This window comes from Spea bombifrons, chromosome 10, assembly GCF_027358695.1.
Source record: "Spea bombifrons isolate aSpeBom1 chromosome 10, aSpeBom1.2.pri, whole genome shotgun sequence".
Taxonomy (NCBI): Eukaryota; Metazoa; Chordata; class Amphibia; order Anura; family Pelobatidae; genus Spea; species Spea bombifrons.
In genome coordinates this window covers 13,945,662-13,970,590 of record NC_071096.1, presented here as the reverse complement: position 1 = coordinate 13,970,590, position 24,929 = coordinate 13,945,662, and the positions used below count along the sequence as shown (strand labels likewise).

General features: G+C 39.9%; 1 protein-coding gene across 3 annotated transcripts in view; it reads right to left on the bottom strand.

Moving 5' to 3' along the window:
* TSPAN4 (tetraspanin 4) overlaps positions 1 to 24,929 on the bottom strand; it is a 118,556-nt gene that overhangs the window by 15,253 nt on the left and 78,374 nt on the right. For all 3 annotated transcript variants that reach the window (XM_053448625.1, XM_053448624.1, XM_053448623.1), the window contains 2 exons: positions 23,506 to 23,697; positions 21,090 to 21,164 (listed from right to left, as the gene is read on the bottom strand). In XM_053448625.1, coding sequence (XP_053304600.1) covers positions 21,090 to 21,164; positions 23,506 to 23,697 — 267 coding nt within the window. The remainder of the gene's footprint in view (positions 1 to 21,089; positions 21,165 to 23,505; positions 23,698 to 24,929) is intronic.

The following is a 24,929-nucleotide window of genomic DNA, read 5'->3' as shown; positions in this document are numbered from 1 at the left end:
ACATCACGGAGCTGGTGGATGTTATAGACCTTGCACTCCCCCACCTTCCGTTTGAGGATGCCCCACAGATGGTCAATATGGTTTAGGTCTGGAGACATGTTTGGCCAGTCCATCGCCTTTACCATCATCTTCTTTAGCAAGGCAGTGGTCGTCTTGGAGGTGTGGTTGGCGTCATTCTCATGTTTGAATACTGCCCTGAGGCCCAGTCTCTGAAGGGAGGGGACCATGCTCTGCTTCAGTATATCACAGTACATGTTGGCATTCATGGTTCCCTCAATGAACTGTAGCTCCCCAGTGCCGGCAGCACTCATGCAGGCCCAGACCATGACACTTCCACCACCATGCTTGACTATAGGCAAGACAAGCTTGTCTTTGTACTCCTCGTCTGGTTACCGCCACACACGCTTGTTACCATCTGAACCAAATAAGTTTATCTTGGTCTCATCGGACCACAGGACACGGTTCCAGTAATCCATGTCCTTAGCCTACTTGTCTTCAGCCAACTGTTTGCTGGCTTTCTTCTGCATCATCTTTAGAAGAGGCTTCCTTCTGGACAACAGCCATGCAGACCCATTTGATGCAGTGTGCGGCATTTGGTCTGAGCACTGACAGGCTGACCCCCCACCCCTTCAACCTCTGCAGCAATGCGGACAGCCCTCATACATCTATTTCCCAAACACAACCTCTGGATATGACGCTGAGCACGTGCACTTAACGTAACACAAGGATTTCCCAAGTTATATAGCAGCATTCTAGAGCAATGGAGTTGTGTAGTTTTTATACATTTATTTTAAAAACCTATTATAGTCCACTTGATGTTGCTATACCGAGACTTTTATTTTGGTGGAAAAACATTTTATGTATTAAAATATATTATTATTGTACACTATTTGTTACATTCGTCATGTGACTTTTTTTCTTTTAAACATCTCTTCAAGGTTCTGTTGAAAGAGAAGAACAGGCTTTGCCTACGCTAAATAAAGTGAATATCTACTGCACTGGTTGACGTTACTGAGAGAGTGGTAGATGCGTGGAACAGCCTCCCATCAGAAGTGGTAGAGGGTAAGCCAAAGAGGGAATATAAACACGCATGCATAAAGCGATCTAAGACAAGACCAAGGACTGGTTAGGGTCTGAGTCTTTACATCTGGAATAATTGAATTGTGTGTCATTTAGCTCTTTCACAAAGTAAACGTTATGGGAAAAGTAAAAACAAACAAAACAAAAACATCCTAATAATAAAGAACAGGACACTAAAACACAATGATTCGTTGGGCCACCGAGGAGCAGTTTAAGGCTAGGTTTCCACTTGTTTTTTTTTTATTGCTAAAAGCACCCATAAAAACGCCAATTCAGCCACACAGCGTTTTTTTTTGTGAAAAAACGCTGCAGCCAGATGTTAGCTGTTCTTCAATAGGAAATCGCACAATGCCATATCCACTTGGCGTTTTTTTGTTTGGCGTTTTTTCAGTCCTCTTTGGCGTTTTTCTGCTTTTTTGGGCTCTGTGGCAGTTTTTCAAAATCGCAGCATGTTGACTCTCTGGTGTTTTTTGCAAGGAAATCTTGTTTTTCTCCAATAGAAGTCTATGGGAGAGAAAAAACGCCATGAAAAAGCCATGTGGGTTTTGCTTTGGCGTTTTTTATGGCGTTTTTTTCCACAGTTACAATGCAGAGGATGGACCCAGTATCTGTGTGTCCTACGAGAAATAGGCTGGAAACAAACAGTTTCACACAAAACAAAGTTCATATTGAATTTTACACCATTGGGAACAAACATGCCATTACAACCAAACATACCTAACTGGATCCTGCGTGCCAAAAGCAACAGCAAACAATTTGCACAATCGTTTGGGGCCTAATCTTCCTAGAGGAGCAGACATTCGGAATAAAGCATGCCTTACAAACCACAGAAAAGAGACAAAAGGGTCCGCCGGGGCGTTTAAGTAGAACTCTACCAAGGAAATGACATCAGGAGGGGGCAGATACTTGCCATTTATCCTAATCCCTTTTAGCTGGGTGAAACTTCTAACTTGTAAAGGCTGGAAAAACTCCCTATGGTCAAAAAAAGCAATTTCCACAGAAAGGCTAAAACGCCAGAAAAAACTCCAGAAAAAACTCCAGAAAAAACACCAAAACGCAGGTAAATGCAGTGGCAGTTTTCTTGGCGTTTTTCATCAAGAAAAAAACGCAGGACAAAAACCCAAGTGGAAACCTAGCCTAAGTCAGGTCTCAAGCACCAAGAAACGGTATCCTACGCTGGAACCTCTTCTTAAACTGAAATCCCAAGATCAGTGAAACATGCGCACCTCATCTAGCCGGAGTTCTTATGCCATATGTGCATTTCATGAGCTGTGTATGATGCACTGTTATCCATGTCCTGACCTGAAGAAGAAATCGGTGTCCTGAAAGCTAACATTTCATATCCTCTTAGCCATTAATCACTTTTAATTCAATTTCTTTTATTACAGTACTTTGAATCCCATCTTTACCAGCACTCAAAATAATGGCTGCGTGAGAGGTCGTTATTCAAAATAAGTCAGCATTATCAAAGTTGATGGGTAACAGATGGGTAAGTATGTGTAATGGGTAAGAAATGTCAAAGGCATAACACGATAAGACGGGGCTGATGCGGGAGAATGGATTGTGATTATTTGTGCCGTCTAGTCCTTCATCGCCCCCGCTATACGAGCGCACATTACTCATTGGAAGTGCGAGGTGAGCGTTGGAGCCGGGGTATAGACTTTATGGAGGACGTTTCACTAAATCATCATGTGTATCATTTTAGTGAAATAATAAATTCGAAATAATTAGATTAGCAATAAATCACTTCAAGCACCAAGGTATTTCTTTTAGGTAAAATACCTGAAAGTGGTCTTTGTCTGAGTGCATATTTTTGTGTTTACCCATTTTTCTCTTTCATTAGACTGTCTCATGTCTCTGCAAGTATCTTAAAAAGGAGCGCTTGCTGTTTTTCCAGTTTCCAATTATCTTGGTAAAAATTCCAAAAATTGTTGTTGCTTTGATGTCAAACTACGTCTGAAGAAACATCCAGCGTGGCCGAAAACTCCAGCAAAATGAATGCATTAAGATCATTTATTTTTATCTCGGTGTGTTTTGGTTCTTTTCATTCCTGATCATTTATGCGAGTTTAAATTGTGTCTTAAGGTAGTCGGGAAGGATATGTGATACTATGTTGGTAGCCGTCTTTAAGCATTTCTCTGTTTCTGTACAGAATATCCAAAATCAGTTTGTTTTTATTTTAAGAAAACGTCTTGGCTAATTGCGTACAAATTCTGCGTGAGGACATGACGGGTGCTTTAACATGCATTAGGGTGCGGGCTTTATACCGGGCTATTAGTTTTTATGAAGTAGTTATGTCTCGTCAGCCATGATCAGTGTGGTTTGTGAAAATGTCAAGCATCAGATCAAATATGAGCGATCCCCACAGAGTAGGCTGCACTTTAATGCAAACCTGCAGATAGGAGTTTCATTAAAGGCCATCTACATTTAGCTGTTAATGTCTTCAAACCCACAATAAATAGTTTTATATATGAAGCTTTATTTCAAACAGAACTAATAATAAAGTACTGTCAATGTGTTCTGCATGAAGGGACCGCCGGACACTCTGCTGAGACCCTGTTGCACAAAGCGTTTATAGAAAGGGGAGGAAAATTCCACTAGAAAGAGAACTTGGTGGAGAGGTAAGTAGGGAAATGGGACATTGCCGCAGACTTGAATATAGGTATTGTCAGGGGAGGGCTGGCAGCCTAAGGCCCGGGGGGCAAGTCACGTGAAGTGGCTCCGCCCCCTCGCACTCACCTTTCACCCCTCACCTTTCAGACTGCTGGAAAACTTACCTAAACGGCCGCTGGGTGCTGATGCCACCGGCCGGAGCTACTTTAATCCTTTTTTTTATTTATTTAATATGCCGGATCGGCTTGCCATATTAAAAATAAATAAATAAAGTATTAAAGTAGCGCCGGCCGGCAGCATCAGCACCCAGCAGCCGTTTAGATTCGATTTCCAGCAATCTGATGGCCGCATAGTGATGGGAGCAGCGTGAGGGGTGAAAGGTGAGTGCGAGGGGGCGGAGCTTTCACCCCTCACGCTGCTCCCATCACTTGGCGGCCATCGCATACGGCCGCTGGGTGCTGATGCCGCCGGCCGGCGCTGCTTTAATACTATTTTTTTTTCATTTAATAGCCGATCCGGCTTGCCATATTAAATTTTTAAAAAAAAGTATTAAAGTAGCGCCGGCCGGCGGCATCAGCCCCCAGCGGGCGTTTAGATTATATTTCGGGCGGCCTGGGGGGCAATTGCCCCTGCCCCCCGGCCCAGCCCTCCCCTGGGTATTGTGCTGCATGAGTTGTTGGTGCTATATAAATACAAGATACTAATAATAATGAAAATAATAATTAATCAGAAAGCTTGTTGTGGTTTTTTGGACCGGTTACCTGTACTAGAATTAGCGGTATCGCTCCTCTGCCAATGTGAGGTTTAATATCGTAATAGCTTTTTGTTACTGTTGGTTTAAAAGTAACCCTTTGTTCGTGGCTCTGCATTTTCTAATGGAAACTATATCTAATAGAACGGGCAAACGATATAACCTATTATATTAAAGATAGCACATTTAAGCCGACCATGCTAACTGCCGTGTCTTAGGGGATTTGTTCTGAGTACGAGGCTGATCCTATTGAAAGCCGGAGATAATTGATATGGATAATGGGATGATCCTGTCTGTACCGGGGAGCCGAGTACTGTTTGTGTGTTTTACATCCTGGCAGAAAGGCTTTCATTGTGTAGCAGTCACAGAAAGACAGCACTTCAGGATTTGCATAGAACACGCACTCTGCCGTCAGTAAATTATCTACTACATCACCCTTGGTCATTATTTCTCTAACACCTTCCATCATCACCCCCACCTCCTCAAATCTCAGAATAGAAACAAATCAATGCTCCTGTTTTTATCCCTATCCCCGAAGTGGAGGCAACCTTGAAATGAACTTCTCCGTCAACCGGCACAAGGCTTCCTTCACAGTACCAGTCAAGTGCAGACACACACATGGCACTGGGAGCGACACCAACACCAAGACAGAGGCCCCGCTTTCTAACGCTTAGGTATTTTACTTTGTTCTGTCTCATTAGCGTATTGAATATACTTATGCTCTTCCATTCTTCCATTATTTTATGAATGTGGAACAGCATTTTCCCCAAATAAGGCACTTAGAACTAGCACAGAAAGCTAGCACTCATTCCAGTCAACATCCAAAGAATTGCCATGCCTAGACTGTCCATCTGGCACACCAGTAGACCTGTGGCCGGTAGAGCCACTGGCGGATTAGGCCCTGCAGTATGTGGCGGCTGGCTGAATTTGCGTGGACGCACATAGCATGACTATAAAAACATAACATGCCTATAAAAACATTATACGTCATTTGGCAGCCACTGGCCGCCTTGTCATCCCATGTCCAGTCCTGGTCCCAGTATTTCCAAAGGTTGAGAAAGGATTATTTTGTTTTGGGGGCTATGGCTTTGCAAAGACATTTTATAGCTTTTAACCTATTGATAGGTATCTACGGATATGATTAAGGCGTTCAGATGAATTACAGTAATTGTGTTTATATAATTTAATGTATTAATGACACAATCACACTCAGGATACACACTGAGCTCCTAGAAAAGAAGAAGAGGGGATCGAGGGATTTGGGTCCCACAAGGGACATTAAGGAGGTACAAGAGAATCGGCAGGGGACGTGCACACACAGGTCAGACCGAATCCGATTACTGTGAAGATAATCCCTTGACTAGGGCAGTGTACCTACCCCAGTGCCCCCTTCTCATTCAGGATACATGGTGTGGATTAAAGCAAGACTTTACAGTCTTATTGTTGCTGTCATACAGTTGATAAACATCATTAGTTGCTGCTACAAGCATGTGGTTTCTGGGGCATTTACACAGTAAAGGTGTGTGTGTGTGTGTGTGTGTGTGTGTGTACTGTGTGAATGGTGTAGCATGTGCTGTATGAACACCGCATAAAGGGATGTGCTTTCTCCTTGTTCGGTACTTGATAAAGAGACTGAAATATCTCACTGGCAAATATCTATTTTGCATTTAATTTCACTGCCCCTTTAGAGATCTCTAAAGTATCAGATGTCTGGAAACCCTAATCAGAATGTTCCCATGGTGTAACCGGACACTGTTTTATGTGTTAATCTGGTAATCTACCCCTTGTATGAGCTCTAATTCCAATATAACTTTTATGTTACTTAATCTGCATTCAGATCTGAACTGAGCATGGACTGCGTATAGCGCAACATTTAATTAGTCAAGATAGCAAAGAGGTTAAAGCCCCGAAAACACTCTATAATAAACTAAATAATAATTCAATAAGGCACCAAAAGTAATAGACAGCTTTTATAATGCTACAGAAATATCGGATACATGAAGAACTCGGATGTTTACCAGCTAATTGATGCAATTGATCTGGTTCCCTTTACGCTCCATATAACAGGAGGTACAATTGTTTAGTCTATAAACCAGAGATTATCACAAATAAAATCGAGCACATTTCCAACAAGCCTCTCAAACACATTACAACAGCATATTACACACAATTCCTTCCTATTATCCAGGTTTAATAATACACGTGCAATGGTTCCACGCTCATCCAGACTTTGTCTACATGGGGCAGGATTCTTGATTAGTACTCTAGAAAAAACGGGGTAAATTCATTAACCGATGAAAGTGGCAAAGTATAGCATTTGAGGGTCACTTGGTGGACACTTGCAACAACTCATTGATGCCACAAGTGGGAGTAAATGGCAAATTCACTATTAACTAAGGATTGCCCCCCTTGGCTTCCCATGACGCTGTGATAAGACCTGAACTAAAGTTTAAAAATGATTGGTATAGGTATATAAACACCCCTGTCAGCAGCTCCCTGGAGTAGACACAAAGCTTTGGACATCTAACTCTAAGTCAAAAATGTAGAAGCATGCTGTACACAATCAGAATTACTTTTAGAAAGTGTCTTAACTGACATAAGATAGCGGTCATATGGAGAAGAAAGGTATAAGTGGCCCAATCAGCCACTGACCAACTTAACATTTGCCTGGTGTGCCAGATGGCCAGTCTGGGCCTGTATATATAATATATATAAGGAATAGAAATAGTTAGGAATCTGCTGTTCTGTTTTACATTCACCAACAAATAACCTGTTTCTGTCTTTTTCAGATCAAGCAATATCACTGGGATTCCTTGTCATACAGGAACGGTGAAAACATCAAACAGAGCTACGCATCCGTGACAATAGTGAAGTAAAAACAACACATTTGTTACCAGAGGTACCATAAGGACAAATAAGAAAGCTTATCAGAGGTAAAAAAGAGCAAAATCATACAAAGATCTCTCTAATCAGTAGGAACAAAAAATAGCTGGCGGAGGCAATCTCGGCTGAAGCTGAAAGCCTGGCTTTACTTGGTCTTGTGAAGACAGCAGAAGTATAATCCGGCCAGCTCGGACCACTCATTTTGTCAGGATTTTGGTGCCATATGGAGACCCACAATGTCCATCCTTCTGCTGGGCTCACTGAGCCAAGCGTGGAGTCTGCTCACGCCATGCAATAGTTGGGTTTCCCACCTCTAAGCAGATAAGAGTTATACTGTGGGAATGCCAGAGGAACGCTCGTGACTTATCCTTCCAATGTTTAGCAAGTGTACCCATAATAAACCAAATACTATATACATATTAAAGCTCTTTTTCCTTTAGATCCAATATACATCTGTATAATCTAAGTGGTTGCATACCATTGGGTAGTGTAGGCTTAAGGAGTGGATATCATTAAATGAATAATGTATGTGCTTATTGTGTTTTTTATACAAGCTGAGCTATAGGTATTGGGTTCTGTGTCTACAACATGCAACGTGGGTAACATTTCTTGGGTGAGTCTTAAGTCATAAGCAACATTTCTTATTGCTCCATATTTTTTGTTTTTTTCCTGTGCATTCCAAGTTCCAACTATAATCTCCATCATCTGATGTCACACACAGTATCTATATGCATTATGAAAGATTGTTGTAGTATGTGACAGATATGTTACATTTCAAAAAAGGGGAAACCACTGGATTGCACAGGAATTAGTCAACTAGGATTAACAAAACAAATCAGTCATTCCACAGGACACACAGGAACATTATACATCATATTGTCTGATGTAAAAGATGCAATTATGGGGTCCACAACTTGACCTATACATTTGATGGGCGTGACATCATTGATGAGATTGTCTCACAATTAAATAAATCAATATCTGACACAGTAATGGATAATGCATTTAGCAATTTGAGAAAATGTCATCCATAAATCTCTATCTGCTGTATTTTCATATTCCCCATCTCAAAAAATGTAACCAGGTTACGAGTACCATCCAATTAAAAATGCCAGGGTTAACGTCTATGTCACAGAATGTCTACAAATCTGGATATTATCAATGGTTATTGATTTGTCTGGGGCAGGAGTGTTGCCACCTATTAGACATATCTCAAAAGAATCGGCCTCCACGTGTTTCAACCTTTTAAATAAATATTTTTGGATATGACATCATATCCTGCAGCACGGTGGTGCCAAACAGTACAGGGCGACAGATCCACTTTATTAACTGTGACACTTGTTACAATTTACTGGTCAGTATACATAGTATTACTAGGCTCACCCAAAACAATGCTACCATATATAAGAACTTTAATACATGTAAAGGCAAAATAGGTGAAAAGCTGGCTTGAGACTCAATGAGATTTGGGACAGTTGTGGAAATTCCCAGGCTGGAAGTACAATAATTTGGTCCTGGATGTAGCTCTGGTATATATTGAGAAATAAGTACATACTTTTCTGATGTAAATAAAAAAGATAAAGATAAAAAAGACAGAAACAATGAAGACAAAGGGAAAACGAGTAACAGAACTCCAACTATAATCAATGTAAAGGGATCAGCTCAGTTAGAGTGTGGGGAAGAAAAGCTATAAACCAAATGACCCAAAACATTTCCATCTGTAGACACATTGTTGATCTGCCCTCTGCATGTCACTGCTGTGTACCGGACGGTCAGGGATCAGAATGTGAGGCTGAGGACTATTCAAGAGTGGTTCTGGACAGTAAGGACACTTGTAATTTAAGTAGTACCTCCACCTACAAAAGGAATCGTTCCTCTGCAGATATTATAACGTTGATTAGCTAGATACAAAATAAAAGTTTTTAGAGAGATCATATACAACCACACGCCACCATGTGTGTTTACTATTCTGGTATATAAATTGGACAGGGTGTGTGAATGTCTAATCAACACCACGTATAAATTACATAGAGGTAATGTTCAATATAGGCTAATAAAAAGGGATTTATTCATTAGAGGGAGAGCGGGAGAGGTCCTGACTTGGACCAATATTCAGTTTCACCAATGTGAAGGACTGAGCTGGCTCTGTATAATGCATACTTCAACGTCTAAGTATAGTTCAACAGTCTATCTCATCTAGCTGTAGCTGGTGCCTCTGACTTTTATTAAGTTTATTTATTCAGTGATGATCTTAAAGCCAAGTACTATTTCAGCAGAGCGGAGATCATTGCCAACCATATATAACTAATTACATCCCGGCTTTGAACATTTCTCCTTCCGCTCTAAATGGGGCGTCTCTATCAAAAGGAGGGACTATATAACATGGTAGCATAATCTAGAAAATTCTCACAGTCTGGATTTTTAATATAAATACTCATCAACAAACCTCAAATCTGGACACCACCCCCTGTGGCTAAAGGTGGAGAGGAGCATGGCAGCATTCAGGAGCCATGTGGTCAGGGTGGACCATCCACTCTTCAAGGCTAAGCATTTTGAGGTAGCTCTCCAGCTATCGAGTGCCACAAGGTGCCCATGGGGTAGCTATGATGGAAGCCTGTGCTCCAACAGTACATGCCTCCATTAACTATACAGCTCCCTGGGCCAGTCAGGGGGGATCAGAGGATGTCCCCAAATAGCCTGTGCCCCCCCTGCCACAAATGCAGGACAAGGAGGCAGCTGAATTTATCTGTAATTCAGGAGATACTGATATATAGATTCATTTATTATAGCACATCAAGGAATATAGATTTTCAAAGTGACAGTTCTGCCATCAGCCAGGAATCCACCAATTCGGAAAGCAATGATTGAGCTATAATGTTATAGTGTATGGAATACAGATTGTATGGAACACAGCAAGCATGGGAATTGGTGAAACTGATAGAAGATGGCTATTCTGATTAGAACATTATTCTATACAGAACTATTCATCTCCTACCTAATCATTATATTGATTGATTCTGTCCTTTCTGAAAGCAAATGCTCCTCGGGGCTCGGCCTTTCTATTTTAAAACAAATCGACAGTGAAAAGAAATGTTACTGAGTTACAGCAGGACAACAGGAGTAGCAATGAGGATTCCCAAGACATTTACTTATAGCTGGAACTCTGCGTAAAAGACGGACTTCTGCAGTTTCTGCCATTTAGAGGTGTGAATGATGGTGGTCTGTGGTAATGTCAGAGAGAACGGCATATGCACCTGCAACCTCTTTTGGAAATTGATGTTGTCTATTCTGTCTGTCCATAATTCACTCGTCAAAACCATATTTTTTTTCTATGACCACAGATAAAACCATGATGTATGTTGAAGCTGAAGGATCGAGGTCGTTACGGATGGTAGAAGGTTTCCATTCCCTGAGGTTTTTTTTGCCAACAATAATATGGTTATTGCTGCAGATCGGCTCCTCTGGGACAATTTATCTCACTGGCGCTACATGTAATTGAAGCAAAGCTGCCAGGTTGATCACTAACATAATTATTTAACCCCTTTGTCACCAGCAACAAAAAAAAGGAGTCCAAGGGCACAACAAAAACACCCACAATTTTCAGAAACCAAGATTTCCAGAAGCCAATATATGATTAATGATTATTAAATGACCGTCTGGATTGTAACGGCAACTTCATGACACAATTTTAAAGCACAATAGAAACTATAGAACAGGTTATGCTTCTCCAAGAACAAATACGTCAAATTAGAGCTGAAACTCCATTGACGAGCAAAATGCTGACTACACTTTGGAACCATGGTTGTTTCTACAACGTCCAGAGGGGTCTTATGACAGTTCAGAAGGATTTGACAATCTATGGATTGGGTGACACTTCAAAAAAACTAGCATTATCACAAAGAGAGATGTGAACATGGTCAAACTACTCGCGGCCCCCTGAGATATTGCTTAATCCGGTACAAGCCTCAGTTGCAAGCGCAACATCATAAACCACTCATACCTCCGCAGGATTTTATATATATATCTGAAGGCATGTCTGACACGTCTGGCTTGACATTTTATTGCTTCTGTCATAGTTTTATATTTCGGTTTATTGGTCCGGTTACATGGAAGCTTATTCTTAGTTTTTCACCTAGCTACAAGTTTGTTTTGTGCGCATGTATATCTGAAGATAGTTTGAATTACCGGATATGTCTTTTTTTTTTTTACTTATATTTTAACACAAGTGTGAGCTTTCAAGGAGAAATTGAAAAGTGGCATATTACAGCTTGTGTATCAAGATATATTTAGTAATTAATTTCATTCTAATTCACTAAGAGATCCCTGGTTGTAACAACATATGGTGTTTCGCAGAATCACGGCAAGTCACAATTACAGAGGGTACCACGTAACTCTTCTTGGGTTTGTGCTAATCTTTATCAGGCTGACTATGAAGACCTCGTATTTTCTATATCTTTCTCTTGAAACACTTTTGTTAGTATATAAATAGAAAAAATACTGCAGCTTTAGGTCATACGCAGAAATATTTCATAGTATCCGGTAAACATTCAGTTTTTATCTTTGTTTGTAAGGTAAGACAAATGATGGGCATCTTGCTCTGTCAGAAGTCTAACAAACAGATCTCAAGTTTCCACCGGTTTACATTTACAATAAGGCATCCCGAAGGCTTGCTGAGAGTCATGAGAGCTGTCATACAACATCAGCAGCAGCTCCATTGGGAACGAATAACTCATCTGATTTAGCCAAATGACTCTCTCCCAAATTACGGTAGTTTGAAGGAACTCCACTGCTCAACCCTCTGTAGATACAAATCGAGCTATAGATTTAGCAGAGTCGGACGTTAACAAGCTTTCACAATTACATGCTTAAACACACACATAATAATCGCTATTCTCATTCGGATATCCCACCAATATTCAATACATTCCATCTTTTTGAAATACACAAAATAGTCTCATAAATTCTATTCAATTTTAATTTTTTTTGGTTTAAAGTTTTGTTGTGTCCCAGCAATATATATTTATATATCTATATATATATATACATACATACATATACATACACACAAACAATTCTTCTATACTGTGTAATGAACAACTTAACAACAAAAGTATTAAGGATTAAGTATCCACAAAATCTATACCAACATTAAACATAAAATTGTTCTGGATTTGATACAGATTTCCCACTCTTTATATCCCACCAAATGCATTATTTCTGATGAAGAGGTTTATATCATTTATTATATATTAAAGAGATCATTTTTGTATGTGTTTGTCAGGCCAACTTGTGTCTTGTACAGTTATAACACATGTAAAATAGGCAAAACAGAAAAAATGAACAGAGGGTTAGTACACTCAGAATTAATTCGCCACAACGTGAAAATATATAGATGTCTATCTATAGAACACAGTATCTTTATTGTGTGGCTTCCAACAGGCAGGGTTTTCAGGGCTACAATAACAATTATAGAGAAAAAATGTATTGCGTATAAACATTGGTCTGTTACTGGATCTATATATATACGATTCTGTATTGCAGAAAAAATTACACAGCATCAGTTTTATATTGACATATATTGTTATCAGAATACTCAAAACATACATCGAGAATGTGCTGTAATCCTGGTTAGCACATATGTAGCCACCGGTGCAAACTGAATCTGAATCATAAGCTAAATGCCTGCTTAGACATCAGGGTCATTGACAGTCAATGTAATCATGAAAAACAATGGTGTTTTATAAAACATCCTGACCCTCCTAAGCAGGTAATATGGCAAAATAAAAATAAAAATGAATGTTATTGGGGTGGAAGTATATATACAGCTTTCACTCACACGCCTACATTAATACACCAAGAAAAGGCAAACTAAGCAGCCTTTCTGCTGCTTGTGAGACAGACACACCATGTCACAGAAAGCACTCCCTGCCTACACTCCAGCGAGGAAGAGCACCGATCAGCGAGGAAGAGCCGTGATCAGCGAGGAAGAGCACCGATCAGCAAGGAAGAGCCCTGATCAGCAGAACAAACAGATATGAATAGAACCTCTTCTGAATTACCTAGTTTCCCTTTTAATTTCTCTGCACACAGGTGCCTACCCAGTCACTGAAATAAAATAAGTGTTGAAAGAAGCCGTTGAGGATAAGACTTTGAAGTTGCTCTGGATGGCTGAACATTCTGCAATATGGCAGTCAGCCCTCCAAAATGGAACCGGATAATGACACCAGGGGTCTGCCACCCAGGACTGTCTTTAATGTGGGGCAAAAGAAGCAACTGTTTCTTGGTCCTCTCAAGAGTCACTATAATCTGGAGGTTGAAGTCCGTGCAGTTGCCAGCACCATCCTCTCCACCGCTTCCTTCACTAAGTTGTGAGCATCACCTGCTGGTTTTCATATCCTGGCTCCAGCAGCCGTAGAGGAAGCGTCAGAGGAGAGGTCTGACAGCGGCGGCACAGATCTCCACTCTCCTTCAGGCATCACTTGATGGAGGGGATAGGGAGGAAGCATAGAGAGGTCCCTGCTGCCAGCTCACCTCTTTTATGTATATGCGAGCTGTCAGTCCTTAATATGCAAACACATATCATCATTATGTACATCTCAGCACATGGGTTATCTTCATCTATATTAATAATTATGAAAAACGGCCGGTTTACTAAAAAACGCTATAGTAGATGTTACAAAATGCCTACCTCTAACCCTCTCTTCATTTGCATTCCACCCTAAGTGTATTCCAAGCATGGTAATTGCGTGTAACATACATGCATTATTTACAGTTCCACGAAATCCTCTGTCAGACGTTAAATGAAACTGCAGGTGGCCCAGTCTAAGAAGATTTCTGTAGTAAAATGAGAGAAATAGTTGAACTGAGCTTCATTAATCTAAGCCGGCAGTGTTCCCTCTGATGAATATACAGTTACAGATACATCTATATGAGCGCCCTTCTAGCTCATTGCAAATCATACATGCAGGGGGGTTTTAATTGCCCCACAGAGGTATCAGACAGGAGTAGTTCCAACCCCTATCAGAAAGCTTTTAGCACTGATAGTGAAAGGTATACTAAGGGGTTGACACATCAGAGAGCTATAGCTATCTATATCTACTTTATAATTTCCTTAAGAAGTTTAAATCCCTGCAGTGCACTTTATGAAACGGGTTATCCATGACAATGGCAAAGATGTGGTTTCATGCCACAATTATCTCACATGATATAAACATGTTTATATAGAGCATGCGGCGTATTTATTATGGAGTCTTGAATTAATCGGTTAAATAGGAGCTGTGAGGGCTTTGGGTGGAATAACATTACATTTATAGAGTGCCAGCCAATTCTGTAGCACTATTACAATAAAAAACCAATAACATTTAAAGTATATAATTTGATTTGACTATTAATATAATGCTTCGATATATTAAGGGAAGCAATGGGATCGACAGAAGGAAAGGGACTGCTTGGGTGAGAATGATCTGATTGTGGTGATGTGGATTGCATGTGCTGGCAATAGATCAGGCTATGGCCTCGCACACTGCAAAGGTTTGTGTTTTTACATATCAAAATATGCTGATACGCAAGGACCATAAAATGCCAATGTCTATTTTTCCATCTACATGGATTTTACATGATTGGCACTTAAAGAATTACACAGCACAGATATTCCATCGCATAAAACAATGATGAGTTACCTATATAACCATTTCATCAACCAGTGTGAACATTTATAGACTTTATTGAAGAAATTTCCCAAGAGAAAAAAGTATATTTTTTCTTTAAGAGATAAATTATTCTTTGATGTATAGAACATAACTACGTCATGCCCCAGCTTGCTTCTGATTTTTAATAACATTTTTCAGCCAGGGTCAAAACAGAAGATATAAGAAAATACTCTTCAGGTGCATTCGCTCAAGGCAACAATCACAGTCATTCGCAAAGAGAGGAAGAACCCCTTTTGAGCTCAAGTTAGCACCATATTTCACTGCTTAATGTAGACCTTAAGATGTCTGCAAAAGTCTTGACAATGCGCATCCAAGAACATTTTCCAGATCTGGTTCACTCGGGGCAGGCTGTGCGGGAGGAAGAGATGTACGAGACAACATATTCCGGGCCCTTAACTCCATCACCCTGGCCAGAGCCATGGGACAGAAAATTTGATTCCTGTCCACTGACCTTTAAAAGGCACTTGCCAGTGCCGACTGGAGGTTTATGGCACTGGTGCTAGAGGGGCTGGGGTTTGGAGATGGGTTGCATTCCTAGATCCAGGTGCTTTACTCAAACCAATTGACAGTAAGCATTAATGGCCCATTGTTAGATATAGGAGCCCGCAGAATGCATCCCTTCTGTTTGTGTTGACACTGGAGCCCCTACTTGAAGCTAAGGATAAGGACTAATCCAAAATATACATGTTCTAAAGTGCCAAAGCAAAGACTATCCCAAGCAATACTTCACATCTCTATAGGGAAAATTTCCTCCCACTACTGAAAATAATCCAGTCCCACAGATATTGAGGCAATGTAGGGTTAATGAACATTTTTCCTAGGTTCCTGTATTAGTTTCAGACGATCCCAATTAATATTGCTAAACATTTTTTTGACATAGAGAACGGAGCTGATTAAGTATGTTTGGGTTGGACGGAGGCCAAGGTTGAGACTTACTACACTATACTTACCGAAGGACAGTGGGGGCATGGCGCTCCTGGACATGCCAAAATCAAGCTTCACTAGTCAGTGGGTAAGGGGCAGAAGGTTTGCCTGGAACTGGGGGGGCAGTTGGAGGTTGATCTCTGGCTTCATCCAAAGATACGATTTAGTGTGATTAGATTAAATTCTTTCTTTAAAGCAACGCAGCAGATGTGTGGCTGGAAGGGTTCCCCCTAACAGGTAAACAAGACTTCTTGGGGGGCTCAGGCAGAGTGGGGGCTTGTGATATGATGTTGGGAAGTTATATCCTAGCTTTTGACCAACTACCAAAGACAAGGGAGTCAAGGATGTTGGACAGGTTTTTGATACCGGCAGCTGTAACACTACCTCCATCACTACGAGGGAAACATAATTTTACCAGGGAGTTAACGATCTTCACGTGTCTATGCTGAGGTGACTGTCCCCCTCCTCATACGATCTCCTTGCTAAACAAGCTACTTTTAGAGAAACATAAGCTAGTTCCCCCTGAAGTTGTTAGCATTAAAAAGTGCTAGAAAATGCATATAAAGTTGGCAATTAGGTATAGCATGCCAGTGTAGTTAAACAGGGTGGGGTTCCTAGCGGATAACAAGTCCTGGAGGTGTAGCGAGGCAACAGGAACTTCCACCTGTAGTGGATTTCGCTATTTGGGTTCTGGTTCTATGCGAGTAGGTGGTGGTAGAAGGTGGTGGAAAAGCTGCCACCATTTCATCAGGGTGAGATGCTCCTCAGTTATCGCGAGGTACTTGGGGACAGATATATCATCCATATATAGGAAATGGATAAAATGGAAGAGATAGGGTAATGGAGGAACTAGTCAAGATCGTCATACGTGGCCACATGGTATGCTAGGCTGGAGTTCACAGCATTTGGGAGCTTTGGGAGATTCTCTTCTTCTTATTCCTTCTATCTCCATCCTTTCCTTCTCTCACTACTGGTGGTGTGCTACTTTTTTCTCTGAATGCCATAACACGGGGACTGACAAGCCACATCGGTCTTGATTGGCCCTTGAGCTTTAACGTGTGGGATGTATGAACAGAAGGCTGGTGGAGACAATGGGACCGATCTGTGCTGTAAACTTGCAGAATATTTACACCACTGTTTTCTTGACAAAACCAAATAAAACATTGATTTACAAACAAAACAAAAACAAAGAAAATACCAAGGCTTATATATCAACTAAAATAAAATGAAAGCTGGATAGTTCATAGTGTAAGATGGATGTTCTGAATCCTCCACGTGCTATCCCCGTACCCACGAACAACACTGTGCTCTCTGATTGTAATAACTGGCTTAAGAGGCTGGCCAAAACCATGCCTAAATAACTGTCTCCCATTTAAAAATCATGGTACTCGATGTACCGAACACAAACCATTCTCCAAATCTCATTGCAATAGACAACCTGACTTCACCAAGGTTGGCTTCTGTGCAAGCACCAGGCAGCCCGGGGTTCCTGGACCAGGGTGGAGCACAGAAAATTAATAGAAGTTAGTCTGGAGCCTGATGGGTGCAAGCGAACCCTCTACAATGCATGAGAGATGTGCAAAAGAGATCTATGCCTTTATTGGCACTCTAAATATATAAAAAGGTCCTGACAGGCACCCCATCAGTTGAAGTAACAGTTTTCGGCATGCATTATGTGTTGCATTGTTATCAAAGTGTTCTACTGGTGCTCTAAATACCTCTTCTAGATCACCAAATACTATGCCTCTAACCCAGTGAATCTGCCTATTTACCCCCAGACTCTTCGGAATTTAGGGTCTGCAAGGTATGCTGAGAATATACCATTATTATTATTTATATATATAGCGCCATCAAATTCCGTAGCGCTGTACAACGGGGACAGACAGCTATGCGCATCCTATATGTGCGTGTATTTGTATGATCTAGAATTTATGATGGAAAACTTTTATTTAAAAGGAATATAACCATTTAATTACTTTCATTTTGTCTCAGGCACGTTGTCTCCATCACTAGCTGTTTACCGCTGCTGCAACAAGAGGTAATATATAAAGGTTCTGTATACTGGACTAATACACAAATTTATGCCATACAGCAACATCTTGAAGATGAAATATGGCCTGTTAGCAACTTATCACAGTATTTCTACTTATTAGACTCTCCTTTAAATATCTGCAGTAACACACAATTGATTTCATAAATCTGTGGTTACGATCCTGTCGCTACAGCTCTCCAAATAATTTTTAATTTGTACCCCAGAGCATGGCCTTAGACATTTTAATTACAATAGTACTTGTTCTACATGTAATTTATTGTCTCCGATTAAAAACTGCCATAGCGGTATCACGGATTTATGTCTTTTATGTCCTTACAGATATTCAGGGAAACTCTTTCTGCTTACAATATTAGAACTTGGTCTGTGTATTGATTGGGATATTACATGGGGAGGTCCTATTTAGTCACAAGGTATTTGGGAATAGCATATATTCTATGACAACATAAGAGCTTTTACCATAAACTTTAAAGGTTACTTATGCTTTGGGGGTTTATTCACTTAAGAGTCACATTTTTTAGTCCCCACCTTCATTATACATTATAATGGGCAAATCCCAGTGTGCTTCTGCTTGAAGTGTATTACAGATGAGATATATGGATCTCTGCTAAGAATGGTCTGATTAGGACTCTGATTAAGGTTTTCTACAATAACATCAAATGCCATTTAACAAATCTGAAATAAACGCACCACCCAACCCCAGGAGACTTTCCTGTTTTAGAAATACTGTTGGGCCGGGATGAGTTGTGTGATACTCCAAAGCTCATCTCCCAGAGGAATGGACCTCTGAGGTCTCGAAAGCTTGCGGACATCTGTTTTTGTGTTGGTCAAATATAATGTACCATATCGGTTATAAGCCTTGTTTCATGGGATTCATGTATATTAGTATTATTATTCTCTGTGAATTGTTTTTTGGGTTGGTTGTAGAATATTTTGGTGGGTGGTTTTTGGACCCACATATGCTTTCCTGGCGGTTTTCCTGGCTTTTCATTTCATCTCATCTCTTTCTGCTGCTATTGCATTTTTGATAACGTTGTTTTTACCTTAGGATTTTTGTTTAAACACATCATTAAACCACGAGTGGGTTGGAGGAACGGGCATGCACACCGTTGAGCCTACACAGTCGGGGGGCTGTTATTCTGATATATTTATTGACAGTTTAATGTATTCTCAACATGATGCCTTGGAGTCTTAAGGCAAACTTTGACTGGGCAAACACAGAAAAATAGTTCAAGTTTTGAGATCTTAGAGGGCTCTTTTTTAGATCAAATACTTCAGAGGTAAATTTTGTGTACATAATTTATATATAATTATAGAATGCTTATGTACCTGCTCTGTGTACAAGAAATCTGCTTCACAATAGGCTAGTTAGCTGATTGTAATAAAATGCCTTATTCTGTTGATCTATAAATGAAAATATAGTATTGCGATATAACTATTCTCAGAGGAATTCATACCCCTGCATGCTGAAAGTTTGGGGTCACTTCAAGGTAAACATAATTGCAAAAGGGCAACATTAACCCCGTCTGCACTGTATTTCTCATTCATTTCATGTTATTTTGAACAGTATGTGCTTATATATATATATATATATATATATATATATATATATATGATACATGATTTTGTTCTTTATATGCTTTTTCCCTCTACATTTCAAAAGCCGCTGACTGTGTAAGCATATATTTCGATAAATGCTTAATAGTAAATGCTCAATCAGCCTTTAGGCGACTTGCTGAATTTATGCAGATCAGCCATTTATGTTTCTGTGTTTGACTAATGCCGGCTTCATAATTACTTTGCAAACAAAGGGAAAAGTCGAACAGAGAGAAACCACATCAATTTACCTGTAGGCTTGATGCTTGGCAGTCACATAAGAGACGGGAAGGTGTGAGGGCCGCCAGCCCATTTGTTTACAGTGTCACAAGCTGCAAATCACTGTGATTTTGTGTAGTCTGGCATTGTGTGTTTAATTTCCTGTGAGGCAGTAACGGCATGCGACAAGGCCAGGCTATTCCCAAACGCCTGACACACACATAATGTTTTATCACAAACTAGCACGCATTCGGCATACTGGTTATGTCACATCTAGGATATTAGGAAGCAAACACATTGTACCCGGTCCGTGACAAGAGGGCGAGCCGACCCTTCCAGCACTTTAGGCCTAAAGTCGTCTTGAATTTGGAATGCCCTAGGGTAAGGGCTTTAGGTCAGAAAGAGTTATGGTCTGGGTTTCTCAAATGTATACTGTATAAATAAATAAAAAATCTGAATTGTACGCACATCAAGCCCTAAAAGCTGTGCTAAGCCCTTTGTGTATTTCTATCATGTCTGAATGTTGCAGGAACTTATTTATTAATAAATACAATCCATGTAGTTCTCATCCTTCGGGGAGGCTAAACCTTGTCTATTATCAGCTGAGCCTGCCCTGCATTTTGTTTGATCTGATCCCCAAACCTTCAGCTGAAGGTCACCCAAGGGTACATAATATGTTCCAGCAGCTATTAATACTGTAAACTCAACACCAACGCATAGAGACTGATTACATGAACTTGGCAAGTTTGCTCGTTGAGCAGGTCAGACCTTGCTAAGCCCCATGTAAGGCCTATGGTGTTCTGCTTCAGATGAGGCTCTTAGAAACTGGTTATCTGCCAGGTTTACTATCTACTGCCAGCTGAGTCCAGCAGAATAGCCAGAAGAGCTCGCGCCATCACGTTCTGGTTATCTACTCAATTACTAATGGTGTTGTTTATTTTCTCAAAATCAAAGATATTATCAAACTGATGTCTGTGCCACAAAAGGAAATATCATCCTACAACGTGTGATCCACAGGAAATGCTTAGACATGTATAAACAAAGTTATAATACACTACATGTATAGTTCCATATATACTATACATACATGCAGTCATATAATAATAAGTACAGTAGTCAAATCCACCTTACAGTTTAGGTGGATATTTTCTCCTGTTGTACCGGATATTATGATGGTGTGTATGAGCTCTACTTATAAACAGCAACAAACCAGTAAACATTTGAAGAACATTTGGTATATGTATAAAAAAAAAACACATCTTACCTTGTCTGTGTACACAAAGAACAGGATGACCACAATGATCTCCAGGAGGAGAATAATCAACAACAAGACGAAGAACTGCAAGAGAAGAGAGCGAGAGGCTTATTGGTGTTAGAAGACGATTTGTAGGTCCTGCCTACGTTTCTATACGGGTCAGATATGGGGTCATATCTTCATCTGCACTTTGGTCTCTCTTTTGTAAGTAGGAAGCGTGCCAAGATATTAGTATTCTGTGAAAGTACCTTATATATTTCCAGCTGAGAAAGGGAACATTTCCTGTAACTGCCAACTAACGGCTAATAGCTAACTCAACTAACACAATGCTCTTTATAATTTATGAACAGGCTGAAACATGAACATTAAACGGGAATTATAGTAATTAAAGGAGCGTTGTTATAGGACAGGTTTCTGTTGTGCTTTTTAAATACTGTTTATGACGCACAGTGGTGAATATTGGTAAACAAAGCAAAATAATACTTTTTGTTATTTTTTATATTACTTGCTTATGGTTATTAAAATATTTTGTGAAGAGTCTCCTCTATCCGCAGAGATATATTGTGGTCATATAATTGCGGTCATAATTAGAAAGTAACAGAAAGTAGGGCATTTGAGTTAAAGCTCCTATCTCCTAAAGAACATTTTAAATATGTTTTTTTAATGTTTTAGCCAGCAATGTATATGCAGACAGCTAACCTTTCTAAATATCCATTAAAGAATCCTCTTGATCTTTTCATAGAATAGTCTTTGTTGGGGCTGCGTTTAAAGATCTTGCATCTAGGCTTCTCTGAGATAAGTCAATTATTTTGTTTACTAGGAATCTCTGGATGTTTCCTTCAGATAACAATAGCACTGTGGCAAATGTAATTAATTTACCGCCAGACTGACCAGGAACGTGCCGCACGCTTTAAAGGGAGATCATTTTCTGAATATTTGATTCATTTCTTTGTTGTCCATCTAGAGGTCATCTGCTCACTTCTGGACAGAAAAGGTTTATCTTAGGTTCTTGACCTGACTTGGCAGAGTGACATTATTATTATTTTTAATGCTGAGAGACGAGGGGATGAGATTAATGGGTCGCTTGTGTGAATACTCCAATACTCGGCTGAGTGAGACACTCCACTGTGCTCCCCTCAATCATTAATAATAGGAGCCCCAAGGTCTTTTAATAACCTACTTTTGCCATATTTTCCTTTGTGGGGACTAGAAAGGCAGCAAAGGATCCTTGAAACACAATGTCTAGTTAAATATCTGAAACGTAATTCAATGTACAATGTTATATTTATCTCGTCATAGACAAAATGTATCGACTGTAATAAATGTATCTCCTGTTTTTATCTCCTGTTAGTTCTCCATAAACTACAAAAAACATTGCAGTGATAACATTATGGCAACTTTCTGGCTAATAATAATTGTAATCTTACAGCGGCTGGAGTGTTAGTGGCTAATAAGTTACCTTTGTAATATAATATATTCAGCATTACCAAGAAATAATTGCTGACACTATTCTACTTTATTTTGAAAATGGGAAGTCCAACACATTTTTCAATGGACTTGGATTGAAAATTAACTATGTTCGTAAATCTGTTTGTTGAAATGGTGTTCTTGCATCTAAGGACCATCAGCTGAAGAATGCTCTTATCCCACTCACTAAAGATGCAGAGAGCCATTTTTAATGACAAATCAATTGTTACGCTACCATAACCAACACAGCTTATTACAGAATTACGCTTATACTATACGGCTGATGATAAATAACCAGAACAGCACAGGATCTACAAACAGTCACAAATGTTGAAATACATACACCATCACAAATGTGTTCCATAACATGCCTCCAATTCTAACCTGCATTAGCAATAATACTGAAAGCTGTTCTTGTCTTTCCAAGAGAAAAGGAATGTGAGCCAAATGTGAAATGGGACTTTCTATATCATCGGACACTTGGAAAATTAGAATGATAAGAGGCTACTGCAGTGTGACCAGATAATAATCTCAAAAGGAAAATGTCCCTTTCTACTGTGCATCATGAAGTAACAGCACAAATGTATTATGGCTCCTCCGCAGTACGCAGAGAGAGCCAAATCAATTTGTGTAGCCTCTTCATTCCTTCTGGGCAAACTCTAAAGTGTGTTTTTACCCTTGTCTCTGTGTCAGGGTTTTTTTTTTATACATATCATGCAGGGCTTCACAAAGCATATTAAGAGCTTGTGGCAACGCAGTGTGGGTTCAGTGTCATACAAATGACCTCTTCAAACAGCTGCCTTACGCATAAAAGACCCATGAGCGAAGCCTCTGTAATCTGGACTAATTATGTATCGATCGTATGTTACTGAGCCTTGTATCTGAATGCAAAATAAAGCTATCCCAACAATCAGGCTACTTTTTGAGGCAATTTTCCAGCCTGTATTCGGATACTTACACTCAGAAGCAGGTACTTGTTCTCTTTGATGGCCCCGATGCAGCCCAGAAACCCAACAATCATCACGACCGTTCCAGTGGCAATCAGAAGGTTGGCAGCCGACAGAGAGGGGAAGGAGGAGGAGAGAGTGGCAAAGTTTCCCTGTGTAACCGCCAGCCAGATCCCGACTCCCAGGATTCCGCATCCTCCTAGCTGCAGAGAAACCAAACATAATTCGTAAACGAAGTAGATCTATGCAACAACTTCAATACCTCCAGAAAAATGCAGCATTTCACATACAGTAAATGTTCATCATGGTTGGGAAGCAGTTCTAAGAATCACCTCTGTGCCATGAGAGCTGTATGGGTACTAAACTTATAGATCAAGGGAAAAGTAGTGATACCTGAGCTAAAAATAAATTCTAACATCTCTCTGATCCATCTAATTGAAACTTTACTTGGCGAGGAAGAACTAAGCAGCATAAGTGGGAAAATCGTTTAAACTTCCCATGTGACTATAATAAAATATATATCCTCTCAATGTTTAGTGGACCTCTGTAAAGGCCATCTGCTTCCCACCTGGTACCCAAGTCACTTTCTGCATTGGCTCATATGGCACATGAACTCTATAGCTTTAATCGGTTTCTTGATATATTCATTTTATAATAAAGCTATTAGCTTGGAGTTTAAATCCGTTATGTATTTATATGATGGGGCAGTAACTAATTTCCCGATACAAAGTCTCGTTATGCATTGAATTCAACTTCTGTTTGGAACAAAGATGTGACAAATTCAGCAGCAACAAAATCTGTGAAATGGTCTGGAACATACTTTGTGAAACTACTTGGCTTTCAGGAAATATGAAAGGAACAAAAACCGCATCTAGCAAAGTGGACTGTAATAAAAATTCACAACCTCCCCTGAGAGGCAGAATGCATTCTACTAGATGCCAGGGAACATCAGATACAGAGGCCATATTATGTTCTTCTGACACATACAGGTTAGTACTGAAGAAGAACACAGAATAACTCTAGCAATCAAAGACCTTAATCATTTATAGCTGTGTTATTCATGTAAGTTTTAAATGGTTATTTTTGGGTTAAAAAGAAGCTTTCAAAATACACCTCCGCTTGACTACATTTCATATACTGCTTTTTAAAAAGTGTATTTCTTCTTAAGTAATTAAAGTATTTCCGCATCACTAGATGACATCATACACAGCTCAAAGAAAAGGGGGGCTGCCTCATACAGACTACATTGAATCAAGCACTGACAACCGTCCATCATTAGTGCTATTACTACTTATTTAATATACAGTTTTTAAGCCATTTGGATGAAGGCATGTCACACCAAATGTACCCACTTTTCCCAGAACTCCATAACAATAATAATATTGCAATGAAAATGTAATTCTCCCCATCACTATTAACAGTGTACAGGACTCAA